Here is a 20,577-nt window from a genome sequence, read left to right as displayed (position 1 = left end):
TGGGGAAAATATCCAATTTTCATCGCAAAATTAGCTAGGGCGAGAGCAAAGGGCTGAGCTAATTGTAGCCTAATCCTCTGCCCTGCAGGCGTTTGCAAAGCCCTGAGCAAGAATTCGCTTTTTTTCCTCCTCTTCTCCCTTCCCTCTGTTATTTAGAGACGGGATTATTGCCTTTCTTCTCATAACAGCCTCGGCAGTTTCATTTAAAGGTTTTTTTTCCCCCTCACACACACACACATCCACAGACACACAAAATAAATAGAAAAAGCAGCAGCAAAAACGGGGGGAGAGGAGAGACTGAGGAGCTTTAAAAATAATAATAATAATAATAATAATAATAATCACAGCAGGATCTGCGGAGCAAAGACAGTAATAAAAGCAAAAAGCTGAGCCCATCACACACAAACCCAACAGAGCCCAAAGCCAAAGGGGGGCTTGCACATCTCTTCCGTGCTCAAGGTAAGGAACGCGGCGGCGGCTCCGAGGCTGCCCGGGCCGGAGCGCGCAGTGCACGCCGTGTCGTGCATCGCCTTGCATCGCGGCGCACTGCGCTCTCGCCTTCTCCCGCTTCCCCCTCCTCCTTTTTATTTAATTTTTTTTTTTTTTTGGAAAGTGCCTCTTCAAACTAACTCGGGTCTTGGCTCCGCAGGAGAAGCGGCAGAGGGGCGGTTTTTTTTGTTGTTTTTTTTTTTGTTTTTTTTTTTTTTAAAGCTACAGGACCCGTTTGCAGCCGCTCCGCTTTGATAGCGCCGTGTCTCCGTCTGTGTGTGTATGTTTTGTTTTGCTCCGCTCCAGCATGGGCAGCGCCGGCGGAGCCCCGCGGCCCGGGGTGCCCGCGCTGCCGTCCCGGCCCCGGCTCTGAAGACGACGGCCAAGCCCCAGCGCGGCGGAGGCAGCACGGTTCGCTCCGCGCTCTCGCATGGTACAGCGGAGCCGCGGGGGTCGGCCGGGCGGTGCGCAGGGCAGCGCGGAGCGGGGAGCGGGGGCTGGCGACGGGGCGGCTCGGCACAAAGGGAAGGCGGGCGACAATGGGGAGCGGCGCGTATGGAAAAGACGGGCGGGCTGTGAATGAAACTCTGGCGCCAGTGAGAGTGGAAGGCTTGGTCTGGGGTAGACTTCAAACCACTCTAGGCTATAGTTTGCATTTCTGCTCCTGCATGCGATGTGGCACACTTCTGCAAAATTAATACATTAGCCTGGCTAATGCTCACCACCATTGGCTGCGCGGAAAATGTGCAGGAGCGGGGATTCGGGGCTGGCTTTTTGGTGGTTTTCTTTTTCTTTTTTTTTCCCCCTTTCCCTTGCATTCATCTAAGACATCTCCTCTCTTGTTATATGGGAATAAGTAAAGGACGCCATGTTGTGCCTTTTTTTTTTTTTGGTTGAATTTTACCTTTGGGCACACAGTGTGTTTAAAAAGAGAAACGAAGAAGTTGAGTGACCGGGTGCGTTGCTTGCTGGTGATTTCCCTGGACATCACGCCTGGAAAGGCGTTTGGGTGACGTGAAACTTGCACTAAATAGGCTGGAGATAGGCGGGTTGGGAAGGGGGGAAGCCTCTTTTTTTTAAAGGTTTTTTTTTTTTTCCGGCAGATTTCCTGAGGGAGCTGCCCCCGCCGCCCCCCCCCCCCCCCCCCCCCCCCCGTAAAAGTTTTGGGCACCATATCCTCTGTCACTCGGTCCAGTGTTGAGGAAAACAGCGAGGAGGTGTGGAGGTGTGCGCACAAACCTTCACTGACTTTTAGTGTTGGAGCCTTGGAGCCCGTGGCTTGCAGACCCCCACCCCCTTCCCCTTCCTCCCCCCCCCCCCCCCCCCGCACCGCTTTGTCTGTAGGCCCGGTTCACGGCGTGAGCGTTTGTCTCGGGGTGGCTCCAGAGGCAGACCCGAGTGGTCGCCCTCCCTGGGTGTGTAGAGACAAAGGTAATTGCCGGGTCTGCAGACGCCGTGTCCCTCCAGTCGCGCCAGCGCTGCCATGCGGGTGACTTCTGCAGCCGGTCACCGCCCCGGGGTGCTGGGCTGCGTGGGGAGGCTACCCCGGAGCTCTTCAGGGCCTGTTGGCATGGGAATGGAGGTCTCGAGGGGCAGAGGGGGAGGACAGCTCCCTCCCCTTCCTCTTTCCTGACTTCGGCCTGGGAGCAGTCCCGGGGAGCGTGAGCCGGGGCTCTGCAGAAGCTGGACCGGGCCCTGGCCCCCCGGGGGAAAGGGCTGCCTCATGGCAGGTCCTTAAACCTGCCGTTCTCAGCTAACGTCCTAAATGTGCATGAAGGAATTAAACTGCGCGAGTGAATAACAGCATTAGTTTCAATTAATTTTTTATCCTGGCAACAATAAACTTTAGAAACAAAGCGCTTTTACATCCTTAATTAGTCTTGCTTCCCATCTGTAGTCTTTTAAGTGCCTGCTTCTTGATTTAACTTTGTCCCTCCTTCCGAGCCGCCTCCTTTTTCATTCTTCTCCCTTTTTTTCTCTTTGCCCCTTCCAGCCTGCTGCCGGTTTCTACCCTGCAACCTTTCACCTCCCTTGTCCCTCTATGTCTGCTCTGCACGGTTTATTCCTGCTGTATTTTCCCAACATCCAACAGCAGTATTGGTTACCATGGCCCCGAGCTATGTGCAGAGGTGGGAAAGCTTCATCCGCCCAAAAGTTCTTACACTTTTGAAGTCTTTCTTTTAGTAGGATCTGAAATGTATCATCTAGAGTGTGTATTAAATGAACAGTATTCCTAAAGGCTTTAGAGCAAGAAAGGCAACACCCTGGAAAATTCTGCAGTCTTTCAGCATTCTCTGCCCTAGGGTTATAGCCCTGGGCACGGAGCTGAATGGAGCTCTTACAACTGCCTTCTGTTTACCTTTTATGGTTAAAATAACAGCTTAGCAAAGAAGCAACTTCATGGAGAAACGATTCAGTGAAATCATCTCAAGCTGTAGCAGCATAGCTAGTTTAATCACCCCTAGAGAGCTGAACAACTGTGAGCACAATGGGACACAAAATCATTTTGTGTGTAAATGAGCATGGCATTGTGATTATTTCACTTTGCATGGGCAAATAGTTTTTACAAGCAGTACTTATGCAGTTAGCTTAGAAAGGCAGAAAAAGATAAGCTGGCTCTGAAAGATCTTGGTGTGTAATGTTGGAAAAACTAAATATTCACATAATTTGGGAATCAGGCTCTATTGATTTTGCCTTCAGCAGGTTTCTGTGTTACTTATTAGAGCAGGGTTATTGCCTATGCCACCAGTTGGGATGCTGTATGCTGTTGTAGGCGACTTAGGAGCAAGGATTATTTTACATGGTTTAATAAATGAAGTTTGTTAGTGTTTCTGTGATATTTACCCTTAAGGTTTTAATTTTCACATCAGTATTAGAGAATACGTGCATAAAGACTTTTGCTGGATAAATACATTTAGGATTTTGCTTTGTGCATAAAGTAAGTACATTACTCAGTGTGATGAATTTTAGCTGCATTTCGCATTAAGAAGAGAAAGGAGTCATTAGAAATAGGGTTACGATACCTTGAGAAATAGGGATTTAATTTTTTTTTTGAGCAATAAGAGTGTTTTCAGAGCCCTTCTTGTGATGCTTAGCAGTTATGCCCCTGATAATTTGCTCATACGAAAATGATTGAATTCCACAACTTTAATAAAAACATAGGATTCATTTTTTTAATATGAATCCTCTCCAACCAGGGGAAAAGCCTTTACTTTAATTCCCCTTCTCCTCCTCTCCCCCAGAAAGCCAGTGGCACCTTCAGTAAGTACGAAAAGCCATAAAAGTTTGAGAACTATTTTAGCTTTCCAGTGATTTTCTATAATTAAGTGTTTTTTCAACACATGCTCTAGCTGAGAGATGCCAAAAGCAGAGGATTGTTCAAAAGGTCCCTCCAGTGAATAGTATAAATTAAATATCTACTGTGTGAGTATGGCCTCACTGAGAATCTCAGACTCTCTACAGATCAAGGAATTTACTGGTACACTAACATTAAACACAATCCTAAGATAGCAGCGGTGTTTAAATATGCACAAATAGATTCAGATCACTTGATCTTTAGCTATCTGTGCATATTTTAAAATTGAAGTCTGTGTTTCAAGACAAATGGTTAAATGTAAGACATGTTTTACAGAAGACTGGAAGTCCTTTGATTTCGTTTGGAAATTGTAACAAGGGGTGCATATAAGCCCTAATTAGGCACTTGTTTTGTGAAACTGCATGAGATATATTTCTAAGGCAGCTCTGTACCATGCACCTTTATCATTAGTGATAATGGTTAGGGTCTGAAGAAAGACAGGGTTGACATTTAGCCTGGATCTTCTGACCCTTTCATTTAAGTGAAGGAGTAGAGAGTGAACATGAGTTTGCAGTGCTCTTTGGTAAGGAAAAAAAAAAAAACCAACCAAAAACCTTTGTCTGTGTTGGCAGACAGATGAGGCACCCACAGATTAGTAAACACATTGCTAAAATACTGCAGGTACTTACACACCAAGTTGTTCTTAAAAGTTAGTTCTGTTATTTATGCTCTATGACATATTGAAGATTGCCCACAACAGGCTCTTGTGGGAAACAAGAAAGCAACATCTTCAGCCATGAAAGGATTCAATCACTTTCCTTGAAGGTGGTGCTGTAGTAAAAATGTTAATGCCCAACTTTGCATCGGCTGACACAGAAGTCCTAAAGACAGAGTTGGTATTTGCTTCGTGTTCAGTGCAGATGTCCGTCCAGCCTCTGAAGAGGAAAGGATGTGGATTCATAATGGGGTGATGTATTTCTGTGCTGTAGATTCAGGAAATTCTCAGGAGCTAACCAAGATGGAATACAGTAAATGGAGATGGTGCAGTGACTTTGTGAAGCTGTCCAGATGTATTAACGTTTCTCATTCCCTTTCTATACAGCTTAGATGTTTTGTTTTGTTTTACAAAGAATTTTTGCTGATTGCATGTTCATCAAGTGGGTTAGGCAGGCATCTTGTGCAAAATACTGCTAAGAGAAAGGCAAGACCAGCTTTAGATTTCTAAGAAAGACTGTCAAAGTAATGCGGGAGAAATGGGAATTCACTTTGCCATGCTGCATGTAAAGTGCTTGTCAGATACAAGGAAGAGCCTGAGTGCTTGGTAGCATGCTTGCAGAACAAAATACCAAGAAAATTAGATTATATTCAGAAATGTCTTCAACTGTAATGTTTTGCGTATGTTGCTTTACCCATAAGGGGGAGAATGGATGGATATTTTCTTAAACTTTTATAAAAGGGTTTTTTTCTGTTTGACACGTATGCTGTTTGTACTGATTTAACTGAAATCAGCTTTGAGACACACGTTTCATGCCGAATAAGCTGTGTTTTTCTTCCAGAAGAGAATTGAGGAATTTTCTTTTGCAATGGTTGTCCTGTTCATTTTTAAGACATTTCAGTATTTTGTGGTGTTTTTTTTGCCTTGTACATCAGCTGAGGATTTTTGGACTCAATTCAGAAATTTCACCAATTTTCAAGTATTTTCAGGGTAGTAAGCGTTAGGTGGATTGTTGAATTTGTAATTTCACATGCCAGATTGTACAGTACTTTTTCACGTGTCTTGCCATGAAAGCATGTGTCAGTTTACTTACCTTCCTGTTTTCACTGCTTCCAGGTATTAATTGCTTTCGGTTTGAAAGCTTATTAGTTCTTTATGTCTGATATTAAGGCTTAACTGAAAATCATACATTTATTTCACCATTATTGAAAGTAAACCAGAAAATTGATCTTAGTTTGATGTGAAATTTACTACATGTATAAACTAAATGCCTTAGGTACTGAGGAAGTCACTAATTTAGAGGTGTCTTGTTACTGAGACAAACTTGCAAAAACGCCTGAATCCCGATTCACAAATTGGTTATTCGTATGTCAGGGGATATTTCACATCTAACACATAAGCCCGCGACCTTTAATTAGAATTTTGCAGTTTGTTTTATGCCCCTTGAGGCTGACACCTTGAAAATTTTTTTTCTTGATTTCTTATTGCTAATAAGCATCTTTCTCTTCCCCTCTGGTACTTTGAAGAAAATGATGCAAATACACTTAATTACAGTGGTGGCAATAATTTGTTAACTGAATATGTGATCAGGCAGATGCAAAAATGATCTGATTAGATCTGTGATCACACTGGAAAGAAAGGTAACACACTGGTAGATTTAAGAGAAACTGTTCTTTTTTTCTTTCCTTTTGCAGGAGGGAAGAAGCATGTCCCGTCTGTCTCTAACACGGTCCCCGGTTTCTCCTCTGGCTGCGCAAGGAATTCCTCTCCCAGCGCAACTCACCAAGTCAAATGCTCCTGTGCATATCGATGTAGGAGGACACATGTACACCAGCAGCCTGGCTACCTTGACGAAGTACCCAGATTCCAGGTAAGACCTTGGTGTTTTCAGACTCGTTGCCCATTTCTGTTCATTGCATGGAGAGAGGCATGTACCTGTGAGGAATATTTCAATGAGAAATACGATTTATTCACCACTTATAAATAATTTAGTTTCTGATTTATACAGTAACTTCACTGGGCTTCTACAGAAAAAAAAGCCTGTAAAATTTATGTATTATTTAGAGAGTCTATTCATTCTCTCTCTTAATGTCTTCTGCACTCTGCCGTTGTGTTTGAAACACCTGTTGGTGTGCTGCTCTAGATTATTTCCAACTGTACCAGGAAACATCTTTCTTTCATATTTTAGAGGGGGGAAATCCTTTTCTCCTTCCTTAAGAAAACTGTATAGCTTTGTTATACTGGGACTCAGGAATGCTTCTGTTGGCTAGCCAAAATCCTAACGCCAGTGGTAGCTGTATGGCTCACTGTCAGTGGTCATTTCCTGTGCGTAGTGGCCACACAGCTGACCCACTCTGTCTGCTCTTAGCTGCAGACAGGATTGAATCTTTGCGTGCTTAAAGGTAGTTGATTTGTGCTGGACAGGTTGGTGACATATCTGGCAAGATTTATTTAGATCTGGCCAACATTATCATAGATTACACTCCATATATGCCCAATTACGAATAGGTGCGGCATGAAAGTATGTTTGTGTGTGCTCCCAGTCCCACTGGGTATGTGAAGGGTGGGGGATCCTGGACAGTATCAGCTCTGTGCTGATAGTGTGGAAGAAACTGCTGTGTTAATGGCTAAAGCACAGTCATTGGAGCAGTGTATTAAGACCTACCTGATTTTGATTTACAGTTATGATCACTAAACTAGTTGAGCTCTTCATCATTCAGACTGCTTGTTCTTCAGAAAGGCAAGTGCCTCGTATGTAACCAAGAGAAGGTGTGGATGTGCAGTGTCAGGGTGCCCAGCAGACTGGTTAAAGGAGGCACTCTTGACTCCAAACCAGAGCCCAGGTCAGCAGGTTTCATCGCCAGAGGTTTTGCTACCTGCATGGCCTTTTCATAAAGGACAGGTTTGGGTTGTTTTTTTTGTCTTTTTGTTTTGTTTTGTTTTGTTTTGTTTTCTATGACAGCCAGTGTGAAGCTCTAGTTTCATTTGAAGATTTTTCCTTTAAAAGAATGAGGTATTTTTGCAGATTTGGCAGGTTCCCAAGCAATAAATGACATTTATGGACACACCTTGAAATGCCTCTGATGTCATAAAGCATATGGCTGTGATTTCATTCTAAGGAATGGGAGTTGCTGAAATTCTGCATGGAAAAGAAACAATTACTGAAATACCTATATTTTATGATCAGGCCAAACAATATGATTTTTCTGGACAATGCCTGTTTAGTGATGCCTGTGTAGTACTGCTTTAATCATAGAGAAGAAATCTGTTCAGTGGGGAGAGATTTATAGCAGAGAAGCAGACAAATACTTCATAATATAAAAAAATACAGGGAAGATTCAGTAGTTGTAATAAAGTAGCACATCTGTTTCCACATTTTAAAATATCACTGCTGACAGCATTTTTAAAATATGCCCTATATCAGACTTAATGAAAACTTCAGTTATGGAAGCTTTGGGAAAATATATATAAATTCACAGATTTTATTTAAATAGTATAGGGTATTGATCTAAAACCTCCCGTTTGTAGTAACAAGAGTATTTCTTAAGATTTTGTACTATGTTAAAACTGAAAGTACAAAATCGTGACCAGAGCTAGTGTGCTGCCTGATATTTTGCTGTTTACTGTCTTTTGTTTCCATTGCTGTGTTATCTAATGAGGGTTGAATGCTTTTTCAGCTGCTCAAAAGCTGTTTTTTTCTGGAGTAAAAGCTTACAGGATGAAATCTTCAGATGACAATTTTATCCAGCATCCCAAGTAGGAATATTGCTAGATACATTATGAAGTTATTACGAAGGGTGCACCTTAATCTGTTTCCTCCCCCTCCCCCCTTAATTTATTTATGTGAAATCTGTTTCTCTGCAGTGCTGCATAGTAGACTTGGTTGGTTACCCCCCATTAAGTCTGGCCTGCTCTCATTCCTGTTTCAGGCAGAGTACTTGCATTGATTTCAGTGGGGATGGTTGAAGCTCCTGATGGTGCTTTGCTGCCATGGTGTGTATCTTCCATAAGGCACAGACTTATCTTCACAGGTCTTGCTGGGAGAGGAATCCCAGGTCTGTCGCAGGTGCAGGAGGAAAGCAATAGCTCTTCTGAGCAAGACATCTGGGTTAAAACTTAAACAGGGGAAGTTTAGATTGGATATAAGGAGGAAATTCTTTCCTGTTAGGGTGCTGAGGCACTGGAATAGGTTGACCAGGGAGGTTGTGAATGCTCCATCCCTGGCAGTGTTCAAGACCAGGTTGGATGAGGCCTTGGGTGATACGGTTTAGCGTGAGGTGTCCCTGCCCATGGCAGGGGGCTTGGAACTTGATGATCTTAACGTCCTTTCCAATCCTAAGTATTCTATGATTCTAATTAATGGCCGAGTACTGTTAGCTTGTGGTCAGTGATAACATGCATGGCCACAGACAGAGGTGTGACCATACTCATCCCACGCAGAGCTTCCTGGGTTACTTTGGTTAGCGTATTAAACTCTCGGTTTAAGGGTGAGTTTAAAACTCCAAATCTAAGAAATTATATTCGTACATTGTATTTCAGCAAAAGATGTAAGCTGATACTCTGAAGTGCTTTGCTAAATCGTAGCCCCAGTCACATGTAGTTTGTACCCACTAAAACTGGATGCTGTGGAAATAACGCTTCCTGTTTATTTCTGTTACAATGTCTATTTATCAGTGCTCCAAAATCCTAAGTAGGCTTTTACCTTGTAGCATGTACTGTACATGAATGTTAAAGGACACATACAGATTGTGAGCATGTGTATAAATACAGTTAGGGTGTGCATACACAGAGACATCACATGCTAATGGAAAACAGAAGAAAATAAATCGTCAAATCATGTTTATACTCCATAGTATTTTGAGGAGGTCCAGTCATGTGAAGTCCTGAATAAACTCAGTTTGCTTTGACTTTGAAGAGACAGAAGAGCTCCCAACAGCTTGCCAGATCAGACCCAGCGGGAGCAAGTATAGGTATGACCAGTTCCTGCCTATGCCTGCTCTCCAGTCACCCCTCTGGTATGATATAAATTACAGCTGACGGCAGTCAGCGTGGTAGATTTCTTACTGTAATTTGTTAGGATTGACTGTGCTTAGCCCACTCAGCTGGCTCTGCCTGGCTGTTCCCAAGTTAGGTGGTTGGCTCTAATTTGGAGAAAGGACCTGATTCTGGAAGTCGTACGTGAGTGAGTGAATGGCTGGTGATATGAAGTCAGAGGCAAGTTCTTGCATTTCAGTGATTCCAGAGTTGTTTCAGAGCAACTTTGACAGCCTTTGGTGTTGTTTGTATTAGTGCAGCTGCTGAGAGAAAAGCTTTTGTCCATTAATTAGATTTGCATAAGTGAAGGGTGCCAGATGAGGCATTAAGAGGGGCAGAGGCCCTCTTTCTAGTAATTTTTTATAGGCTACATAAATACACCTAAGAAGGGGGAAACTTGAGCAGTGCCCAACTGGTGTGACAAAGAAGAGGGTTAGACAGCCAGCACCAAAGATGGTTTCTAAACCACTTATGCTCATCTTATGCACTGCTCTTACACGTCTCATCAGTTGGCTTTTTGAATGAAACACAAGAAAGAGGGTGAAAGGCAAGAAAAATGAAAAGCATAGAAGAAATTATGATCAACAACAGCATAATGATGGTGGTCACAGAAATTACTTAAGAAACAATATTAATCCCTCTTTAGCTACTTGAAGCTGTTTTTTGTGCATACCCAAAATAGCCATTAAAGTTAACAAGCTTTGGAGGCACATGGGAGCTGATGTTGTCTTAAGAGAATCTGAGGCTTGGTTTCAATAGTTTACTGGTATAGCAAGTTTTTCCACCAAAACTCCTAATTCTGGTAGTTTTGAGTTACAGGTACAAAGAAAAATCCACTGTTGAATTTAGTCTAGTGACTCTTACCATCAGCATCTTATTTCTGGAGTAACTGGATAAGTAGACAAATTTTTCATCCTTGAGAGCATTTTCTCTAGAAATTCCATTCATGTTTTCACCCAGAGGACCTCTAAAGTATCCCCTTCACACATTGACACTTGAATGTGGATTTATATGACAGATTGTAAAGGCTGCAAAACCTCTAGCACATCTATGAAGCAAGTTGCAAAGTGTATTTATCCAAGGGAGTGAGACAATTATTACATTTAAAAAACCAACCCACACCAAAAGCCAAGCTCCTAACATGCAGTCAAGAATACCCAAAGACATTACTAGATCCTTCAGTCTTACTGAACTCGATGGCAGACTTGCAGTCTAACACAGCAAGCCCCAGCTTCTCAATTTCACTGGAAATTTCGATATCACTTTGAATTCCTATTAGAAAGCAGAACAAGATTTTTCATTAGAAGCCTGTCCTTTTTGCAGCCCTTAATAGTGTTTTTAACTCAGAGAATTGCTGTGAGCTCTTTGTCAGTTTTTCTGGTATAAAAGGTGAATGTATTTACCTTACATTCTTGGTGAATTAGTATTTGTTGCATAACCCTCTATTAAAGATAAGTATGTTCTTTTGTTCAAAATGTATTTATAAAACTCATAGTTTTTATGGCATTAGTTATGACAAAAGCAAGCAGGAATAAGACATAGTAGAGTTTTCCAGGCGTACCCCTGCCTCTGAACCCATGGACTTCTTTGGTCAAAAGGAGTCTCCTAAAGCACATCTTCTCCTCTTGAGTGTTTCTTGTCAAACTGTCGTTCCTGTATAGACCCACTCTCGGATAAGCTCTCCTGCCAAGGATGACCTTGTGATTCCAGATGCTCTGTAGGAATCTGCGAGGTTTAATTCTCCTGCTTTTACCTTCAGTTCCTCCATCTTTCTGGTTGCTGTAGCTCAGCATTGACACCTGAGATCTGCTTTTCCCCTGTTCTGCAGCCACACTGGGCTGGACTGAGGTCAGGGGAATGCTCTTCTTCAATTTTTAGGACCCCTCTGTTGTGCCTGACAGAACGATTTCTGACCCAGTATAGCCAGATACAGTGGTACAGCTCAAACACATTTGCTATTAAGATCTACAAGACAGATTTACCACATCATCTTTTACACTAGGGCTCTGTACCAGCTCCTGCTCTGCGCTTCGTGGGAGAGAACAGGGAAATTCTTAATTTATATATGTTTAGGTTATATAATTCTTCAGACTTGGCATACCTGAGAACATCTCGTATTTCTTGCTCATGTAGGATCAATCCAGTGTCACTCACTGTAGCAGTTGTATTTGTTAATTTCCCATTAAATATGTGTATTATTGATGTTATTGCCCAAACCCAATGTCCAGTTAGCAAATTCTGTCACTTGCCCCATGCTGGCAGTTTAGAGTGTCAGTCAGTCCTGAAAACACTGGGACTCAGATGGATTAAGCAGAGACCAGATTTCTTCATAACCAGAGATTGCTGGTGCCTGTGAAAGCATGGTGTGTTCAAATGCAGGATCCTGGTCTAGGGCAGAACCCGTGTCAGCTGTCAGGCCAGCTCAGCCTCCTGCCAGCCCAGTGCCACAGCAGTCCTGCACCACTGCAGATTAATAGAGTTCATCTTGAATAAGGTGTCTCCCAAACCTCTCCATGCTACTGCCATTCCACACTGCTCACCTTCACAGCATCCGTATAGTGTCTTGTTCCTCCTGAGTCCCTCTCTCATCCATGCACACCTACTAAATGACTCTGGTTTAAGTACAGTGTAGGATGTATGCAAGTGTGCTGCTATGGCACTTTTCACCATTCCTAAGGTACTGTGCTTCCCACTGAGATCAGCTGTTGACCACCCTGCTTGTGGGGTGACACCAGGTTCTGAACTGTTGTGTATTACCTAAAAAGCAGAGTTTCTGAGTAGGAGCCAGCAGCCTACATTCAGCCAAAGGGCTACAAAATGTGCCTGCGTGTGAGCTGCAGTGTTAAAGCTCACTAATTTTAATAGGTATTGTGAACTTAAACCATACACAGACTTTAAAGCAAAACACTTGAAGAGTCAGCAGTGTGTTTCCCTGCATGTTACAAACGCTCAGAGGTGCAGGTCATGGACATAGTGCACAATCACTGCCCACACGTAAGGACGCCACGCACCAGCGTAGCAGCTCTGCAGAGAGGGGTGAGCCTGCCAGGGCTCCCTGGGGCTCTGCCGTTGTTTAAGGCAATCAGGTGTATGCTACAGATGAGAACCAGTAAAGGAGCTGAAAACCAGAGGTTTTGGTTCTGTGCAGTGCCTTTTTTGAATTAACATAAGAATTTTCACGGAGATTAAAATAATTTTCAGTTTCATTTCACGCACCTGCAATTTAGAGATAAATCTTTTGAGTTTTTCTTACTTGGTTATTGACTGGGCAAATCTCTCTTCGGTTTCCAAGGGAATTTTGACCCTTAAGGAAAAAACTCTTAAAAAGGGTGTTTCCCCTTCCCATCCTCTGTCTCCCCCCAGCCTGCCTGTGGATGTTGCACTTACCAGAGATGGAGCTGGCACAAACGAAGGAAATTGTATTGCCAGATTGCCAGGCTGCTGAACGAGTCTTTCCCCATCTGCAAAGCCACTATGGTATAGGTGCTGTGTGGCTGAGGTTGCACAAGTCCATGCAGCACTTTGATAAGCTTTGGGGAAAGTGTTCGTTCCTTTGGGCAGATGAACATCGCTATTAGGATACATCCAGCACAGCTCCCCTGGGGCAGAGCACAGTGGGTGGAGGTGAGAAACTCTTTCCTCTTGCAGGCTGGCCAGAGCCACTATGGCAGGAGTCACACCGGTCCTAGATCTGTGAGTATGAGGGCATGACCTGTGCCAGAGAAGGGGCACGTGGCTTGGCATCTATGGAAAATAAAAACAATCTGTAACAGGGATGTAATTACAGTTGGGAATGCCGATTTTAGATACCCTGTTTCTAGCTTTCGCTAATGAGAAAAAGTCCTGGATTTAGGGTCTGACAGAGCCCATGAAGCTCAGCATAATAGCAGATTTCCACATGTTACCCAGGGCTGTTGTTCCACAGCTGCAATGTTGGCTTTGGTGGTAAAGGAGACTAGTCCCTGTAACCCTAAGTCACTGAAGTGACTTGGGGAGACGGGAGGAAGGAGTTTATATGGAAACTAATTCTTCACATGTGCCTGTGTCCACCTCTCCGGGATCTCCTACTAGCTGGCATGTAGGGAGCCACATGAGAGCTAAGCTGTCTGCTGTGATAAAGGTGTTTACTACTTCCTGGACTTCTTCACCACTGCCTTGCGCAGCACAGCACTGCCCAGGGAATGCATGCAGGCTCTGGAGAGGAAAGCAATTTACCTTTCAGGAGTACAAATCTGTAATTGGGTGATGACATTGGGCCCTGTTGATGTCTGACTTACTTGTGTGTCCACTTGGAATATTTGATGAAATGTAGAAGAAAATACTGCCTAGATAGTCTCTCATGAACACATTTTGGGAAATTACTGTTTCTCCATATGCATTTACAGCCTGGGTTGTGTGGAGTTCTAGACATAAATGGGTATACGGCATCTAGGAAGGGGCAGACCAAGATAGTCACAGAGTGGAGAGGGTAGCAAATCAACACTTGTCTGATTAAAATTATGGCTATAGTGCTATGCCTGGCACAGGCTTTTCAAAAAGCCTGAATCTGAGAAAACTGCACATTCTTTATTCAGATACTAGCTTGCTTAGCCCAGATAGTGGAAGGGAAGAACAGGTATCTCCATGCAGCCTGGCAGTGGTCAGGAGGAATGTCACTTACAGCCTCTGAGAGGAGTCCAGAAGATAAACATTTAACAGTGTCTCCAGTACCATTGGTGCAAAACCTAGCTGACCTTGTCTCATTTTCTTCTCTTCCGTTTCTTCTTCTACAGTGGTAACACAACTCTAGCTGATTTACACTAAGCACATTAGCAATTTCCACCCTTCCTGCTTACAACAGGTTGTAAACTAGTCTGGTTTATTAAAACTCACACAGAAATGCTGATGGAGAGACCAAAAATTCAATTTTTTGTGGGTCTTTTTTTTTTGTTTACCACTCTAGGAGACTCTGAGGTTAGTTGGTCAAGTACTCTGTCATTTCTTTCCTGTAACTTTTACTTACCACTCACCTGACAGGGCACTTTGGTGCCAGCAGCACAATTTAAATATTTTTTAGCAGTCATCTTCGCAATGTTAATATGAAAAGCATTAGCAGCATACTTTGAGAAACCACTCCCATGGAATGTGTGGAAGCAACATGTCTCCTCCTTTTATGTGCTGTTAGTGGAGGCTGTTTCCTGCCAATGTAAACTACTGCACCTATGTTCAGGTTCACAGTTGTAGCAGCTTTACACTTAAAGCAAAGGGGAATCTCTTTTCTTGATGGCTTCTTCATGCTCTGTGTGACTAGCTCACTCATCATAGGGAGAAGAGTTATGTAAAGATGTGGATTTGGTAACTTTGTACTGGAAATCGTGTCCTGAGGTCACAGGTAGCCACCAGACCAGTGGAGCAGATGAGGTACAAATGAGGTTATGTCTTCATATTTGGTCTTTGAATACACTGGTATTTGTCTTCTGATTTATAAAGACCCTTGCAAAAGCAAGTAGACCAAGTCTGCTTAGGGGGATACTTCATGAACTACTTAAGAAGTTTATAAAATGGACTCCCTAGATTATGAAGTAAGGGGGTATCTGTTTTGTAGGGAGGATGTTATGAAATGAATTTGTCTCTAGGCCTAACTTAATTATTTTAATGATCCCACTGGTGGCTGTTGTAGGTGTCGTTCTGTGTATATATTGTGACCTACATGCTTGTGATCATTTATGAAACCTAACATTTAAAAATACATTGGACCGTATTAATTTCTTGCCTACTTTCACTGAAATAAATAGAGGTGATTTGGATATTGATACGTTTTGTCAAACCTCTCTTCCAGTGAAGTCAATGGGAATTTTACTGTAAGATTAAATGAAAACAAAATAAGTCCTATGGGAATTTTACTGTAAGATTAAATGAAAACAAAATAAGTCCTATTCTTTTAGAAAACTGGCCTAATAATTAAACCTGGCCAAAATAATCCCTAGTGTAACCCTGTTGACCTCTGTGGAGTTATACCAGGGGTGTATACTGGTGTGATGTGTGGAGAGGAGTTAGGAGAAGCTGAACGTTGTAGTAAAACGCTTCTGCTAGGTATCCACAACACTGAGTCTCAAAACTAACAGGCAAATGAAGACAAAGCATCATGCACTTACGGGTCCAGCACATGTCCTTCCTGGTCAGATGGCCTTCTGAAAGAGATGACTGCTGGTTTTGAAGGAGCTACTCCAAATTTGTACCTGTATTAACTGTCCTGGGTTCAGCTGAATCAGAGTTAAACTATTCCTGGGCTAATAAAATCTTTAAGAGCAAGGTGCATATTTAAATGGAAGAAACATGCAGGTGTGCATACACAGGATTCTTGTGTGAAAGCATGAGGGATGCTAGATCTCTCAAGCAGAGTAACAGGATTGTGTGGAGGATGCCAGGCTATAGCTTAAGCAGGTCATGCTCCGTGGTGCTGCTAGCCACAAGAACTTTGCCAAGTTTTTCTGGTACATGGAATAATAAATTGATCAATATCCCTAGTGCTTCCAGCACATCAGCTTGTTCCCTTGTGCTGTACTGACATTAAATACATAATCTGGTGACTGAAACAGTAAGTATTGTCAGTCACTCTCATCCCTGGTATAACTCCATTGATACAGAGTTACATGAGGCTGGTGGTTCTCCTAAACCAATTTGATAGCTGGGAGAAGCTGCAGAGCTGGAATTAAACTCCAGAATTATAAACTCCTCTTCATGCTCTATCGGCTAGCCTGCCTACTCCTTCACCTCATCTTCTGTGATTAGCATATAATTCGATCTTTTGATGATTAAAAAAGAAATGACAGTCTGCAAACATTTTAGAGGGATTTGGTCTTTTTTTCTAACTGATTTACTCTCACCTGAAACTCCAGGCAGGATGGCAGTTAGCTTCACGTGTGTGTGCGGTTGCATTCCTTATTGCTGCAGTCACTGTGATGACTGCCTGCCTGTCAGAGCTAGGTACCAGGACAGAGGCTGAGCAGAGGTATTGCGGTGTTCACCTGTACTGTCTTGATTTCACTCTACTCTAGTATGATATGTATTCAAAGCCTAAAATTGCTGCTTTTTTGTCTGCTGAGGACCACATAAAGCAAAATCTGAAAGGAGTCCTGCACTTGGATGCTGGGAAGCTATTATGCGGCATTTGCATCGTTACTCTTCGTCAGACTCTAGGGATCAGTTGGCAAGCATTGGAAACTGATATTTGTACCGTAAAGCTGAAACGCTGAAGGAATCCCAGTCCAAAGGCAGGCTCCTGTTATGCCGCTCTCCTAATGGAGTGCAGATGATGCCAGTGCTGCAGGTAATCCGTTTCGATCTGGTAGACACTTTTGCAGCAGCAAATCTGTCTTGAGAAAGCAGACAGTGAAAACCAGGCACTTGGGACTCTTTTTAACCTCTTTGGTGTCGTACTATGTTATGCCAACAAGTTGTACCAGGACAGTTTATACCAAAGGCTGCAGCTTTGGCATTTGGGGCACATGGTATGCCTTTGTGAAACTTAGAATTAGGACAAATTTGGCTAGTGGAACTCCGTAAGAGCTGGTATATGACAACAGAGAAACAGGGTCCTCTGCTTGTGCTGGGATTGTCTGGAAAGAAAAGAGGGCTGAATTTGGACCAGTAGTACATAATACAGCTGTTGACTGAAGAATTCAACGACGGCTTTTTAATCTTGCAGGGGGGGCAGAGGGGAATCACTCATGTATTTGTAACCAGTTCCAAACATATTTCTGCTTCTGTTCACATGCAGTTGTATTCTGTTCTCAGGCATGAGTGTTAAAGTAGGGGCCTGCTTCTGCTTTCAATTAAATCAGAGGATGTTTTGGCCTTGACTTCACTGGGACCAGAATCAAACTCATGACCATAATATTGTATTTAAGAATGAATCTCTTGCAGTCACATAAAAAGAGCCAGGTTCAGCTTTCAGTATCTCATCAATCCAAAAGTTAATATTTTCCTACTATTTTAAAGTTTTTACCAAAGTTAATTCTGTGTGTGTCCTCTGTGCAGCAGGTGTATTACTGTCTCCTTCCCAGGTCTGGGTTCCCTCTCCATAGTCAGTAGACACGGGCTCCCTCTTTTTGCTGGAATTTGGCCATGGAGCCAGGCTCTTCCCAGTGGACATGTCAGTGGGTCTCTTCCTCTCTGTCCCTGCTCTCCAGCTACAGGAACAGAAAACTATTGAAAATTCCTCTTTGCTTCTGCCTTGCATCTGCCAGCAGTTCAGGCTCACCAGCAAAAACTCTTACACTAGTCTTCCTACTTCGTGTGGGTATATGGGCTTTGGTGGTTGTTTTCCCTTCAAAATAGCTCTTTAACAAATCATTCTTGGTGTGTTCAGTTTCTTTAAATGACCAGCCAGGAAAAGTATGTTGGGTACAACTTAATCAAATATAAGAATAAACAGGAGCATTATTCATTTATCATACTCAAGAGAGGCTGGTATCATTCCTGTTCTCAGTATGAAGATGTCCCACTGCAGCAGAGGTCAGTGCGGGCACTGAGGGTGCTCATCCGAGATGGTGCAGTGCTGCAGAGTCCTGGACAGTCTGTGTTGTGGATGTGGAAATAAAAAGAACTGTAGAAAAATGAAAGAACTGTAGGAAAAAGCTGCTCAGCTTTTGCATGTCTGGGATCAGAAGTGAAGGGAGGCGGCTCAAGCAGAGTAAATATTCTAGCTGTTTACGGGAGCAGCGGGTTCCAAAGTGAATGTGTTAACTGTCACTATTTACACTTTATGAAAGATTGTGCAGCCCTTCAGTATTTATCCATCTTTCTCCTGCTGTGTATTGGAACATGCTGGTTTCACAGCACCCACACATGCAAAGGATGCAGAGGGCCAGACCCGCACCCTGAAAGGTAAATCAGTGAGTTACATTTGAAATTTTCCCTGCCTTCAACCAGTCCCAGTGGGAGTTTTGCTCTTTGCTCTTTCAATGAGCAAGGATTTAGCCCATTTATCTTAAAATACAACTAGTATCTATATATTTTTCAACTTCCCAGTTGTACAAGGGTGATGGTAATGTAAGTAATGTCCAGATCTAGTCAGATTTGCAAATCTTAGTAAAAATACTGTTAGCTTGCACTTGATGTTACAGCAAGTAGGTGAGCAGTAAGAAAGCTGGCATTTGATGCAGCTCTGTCCTCACCAGGGCCCTCAAAGTACCATGATTTAGGGGGAAGGGATGGTTAAAGGAATAGCAAGAAAAGGCTTGTATAGGCAGGCATGTTTTGTTTGACTTGTGCATCTTCTCATGTATTAACAATTTCATTCTTTTGAGTGCTCACTGCTCCCACAGATTTTGAAGTGAAATGCAGTTCTTGCAGGATTGGGACTTTTGGGAAACTAGGGAACACTTCAGTAAACTAAGATGCTAGTTTAGAAGTTTGTTTAGATTAAAGAATTTTTGTTCTTGCATTGATTTTCATAGCCAAAATTTAGTTTAAATTCTCTGTTGAGAAAACATGAAAGGCTAAGAATCCTTGCAGAGCTCAAGTCAGAACAGCAACACAATGGCATAATAAAATCAGAATACTTTTGCAGTACGAATTTGTATTACTATTTTTAATCTTCACCAGCTATTTAGACAAAAGGTCAATTAGAATGAAGTAAAAGACATGAGAGTAAAAGTAACCTGAACTTTATACCAGAAAAAATTACGGTACTAGAAATCCATCTAACATGTGCTTCTTTAAGTGTAAGTCCATGATTTAAAATAGAGAGGGATTCCCAAAGAGCTAAGTATTACCAGGAACGTGTGAGCTTCTGTGCAGTTACCTGGATTTAGGAGTATTTCACTGGAAGAATAGTAATTAGCTTCTAGTGTTAACAAGTTCTGTATTTTGGGGATTTGTATTACATTGTAATATTATTTGATTACTTTTATTAAGAATATGCGAGTCAGCCAGACTCTGACCTTCTTACTCTCCCCAAGCAGTTACTGCTTGGTAGGAACAGGGGTGGCAGAACTGGCCTGTCTTGAACTACAGTAACTGCAGCCTCTCTGCTTCCTTTTGGGCTGCCTTACATCTGCACACCTTCCATGGTCAAAGCCTCTGTTCTGGTGATGGTTGTTCCAAAACAGCTCAGCCAGACCAAATGAATGCAAACAGTATGGTTAAGCATCAAAAACTGATGGGGGGATGTTTGTCACTGTCCCTGTTACAAAGGATAAACAAGCACCTAGGGAACTTTTAATGGAGAGGTGCAAATTGTAACTGTATCTGAAAGTTACTTTTTTTTCCTGTTAAGCACAGCAAGGCATTTTCTGACTGATGACTTAAATAAATGTAGTGGGATGCTAGTGTGTGTAGTGATAAGTGCTGTTCTGTCTGTGTCTATGTACTCTGCCTATAAGTGTGGTTACAGGCCAAATGCAGCGAAAAGGATTCGTAATACAGCAATTAACATAAAAGGAACTGTTTCTTCAATGAAGTCTTTTTATAGCTGTTAAAATAACACACTGAAATAGACAAATGCTATTTTCATAAGGCAAACTATAACCATTAGCCTGACAGAGAATTGGACTCTGCCACCATTACTCAGGACTAAGCAGCATTTTGCTCTTGAGCTGTTGACTCCCTGTGAAATGGGTGGTGGAAGGCAGACCCTGGAGACAAACATGCTGCTGATAAATTTGGGATGAGTGGCCAGTGCTGATGGGCCTAAAATCTCCCTATTGCAGTGAGGTAAAGGGCTTAATGTTAATATTCTTGTAAGTCTGGTGGGCATGGAAAGGGTTGAAAGGAAAACTCATGGGGGTTCCAATTCTTAGTTGCTGGTCTGCTCATTGTAGTTGTTTGAGCACTCCTCTTCCACCCTCAAGACCTGATGGGGTGCTTGGCTGCATGGATGCAGGACCAGCGTGGCTCTTGACTGCCAAGACAATTTTTTAATGCAGGAAAAGACACTGGCTTCTGTTGCTAGCATTAGTGTTCCCAATTTCTTGTCTTAACTGCTGATTTGTGTATAGGCAATACTGTCTCTACAAATTAAAAAATAAGTGTTCTGTATTAAGGTCTAAATATATATACA

At 42.7% G+C, this 20,577-nt stretch overlaps 1 protein-coding gene across 5 annotated transcripts in view; it reads left to right on the top strand.

Annotated features, from left to right (window-relative positions):
* Positions 1–326: 326 nt before the first annotated feature.
* Positions 327–20,577, top strand: part of KCTD15 (potassium channel tetramerization domain containing 15) — a 42,672-nt gene continuing 22,421 nt past the window's right edge. Inside the window, exons 1-3 of one of the 5 annotated variants that reach the window (XM_061458519.1) lie at positions 327–459; positions 796–922; positions 6,194–6,369. In XM_061458519.1, coding sequence (XP_061314503.1) covers positions 920–922; positions 6,194–6,369 — 179 coding nt within the window. In that variant the 5' untranslated portion in view covers positions 327–459; positions 796–919. Of the gene's footprint in view, positions 460–690; positions 923–1,833; positions 1,921–2,593; positions 2,619–6,193; positions 6,370–20,577 lie in introns of those variants that run through there. The other 4 variants (XM_061458520.1, XM_061458517.1, XM_061458521.1 and 1 more) reach the window with 4 other exon arrangements.

Source organism: Pezoporus flaviventris, unplaced genomic scaffold (genome assembly GCF_033815535.1).
Source record: "Pezoporus flaviventris isolate CSIRO_AGI_PZ_B2104156 unplaced genomic scaffold, CSIRO_AGI_Pfla_v1 ptg000027l, whole genome shotgun sequence".
NCBI classification, from domain to species: Eukaryota; Metazoa; Chordata; class Aves; order Psittaciformes; family Psittacidae; genus Pezoporus; species Pezoporus flaviventris.
This window is presented reverse-complemented; position numbering and strand designations above follow the sequence as displayed.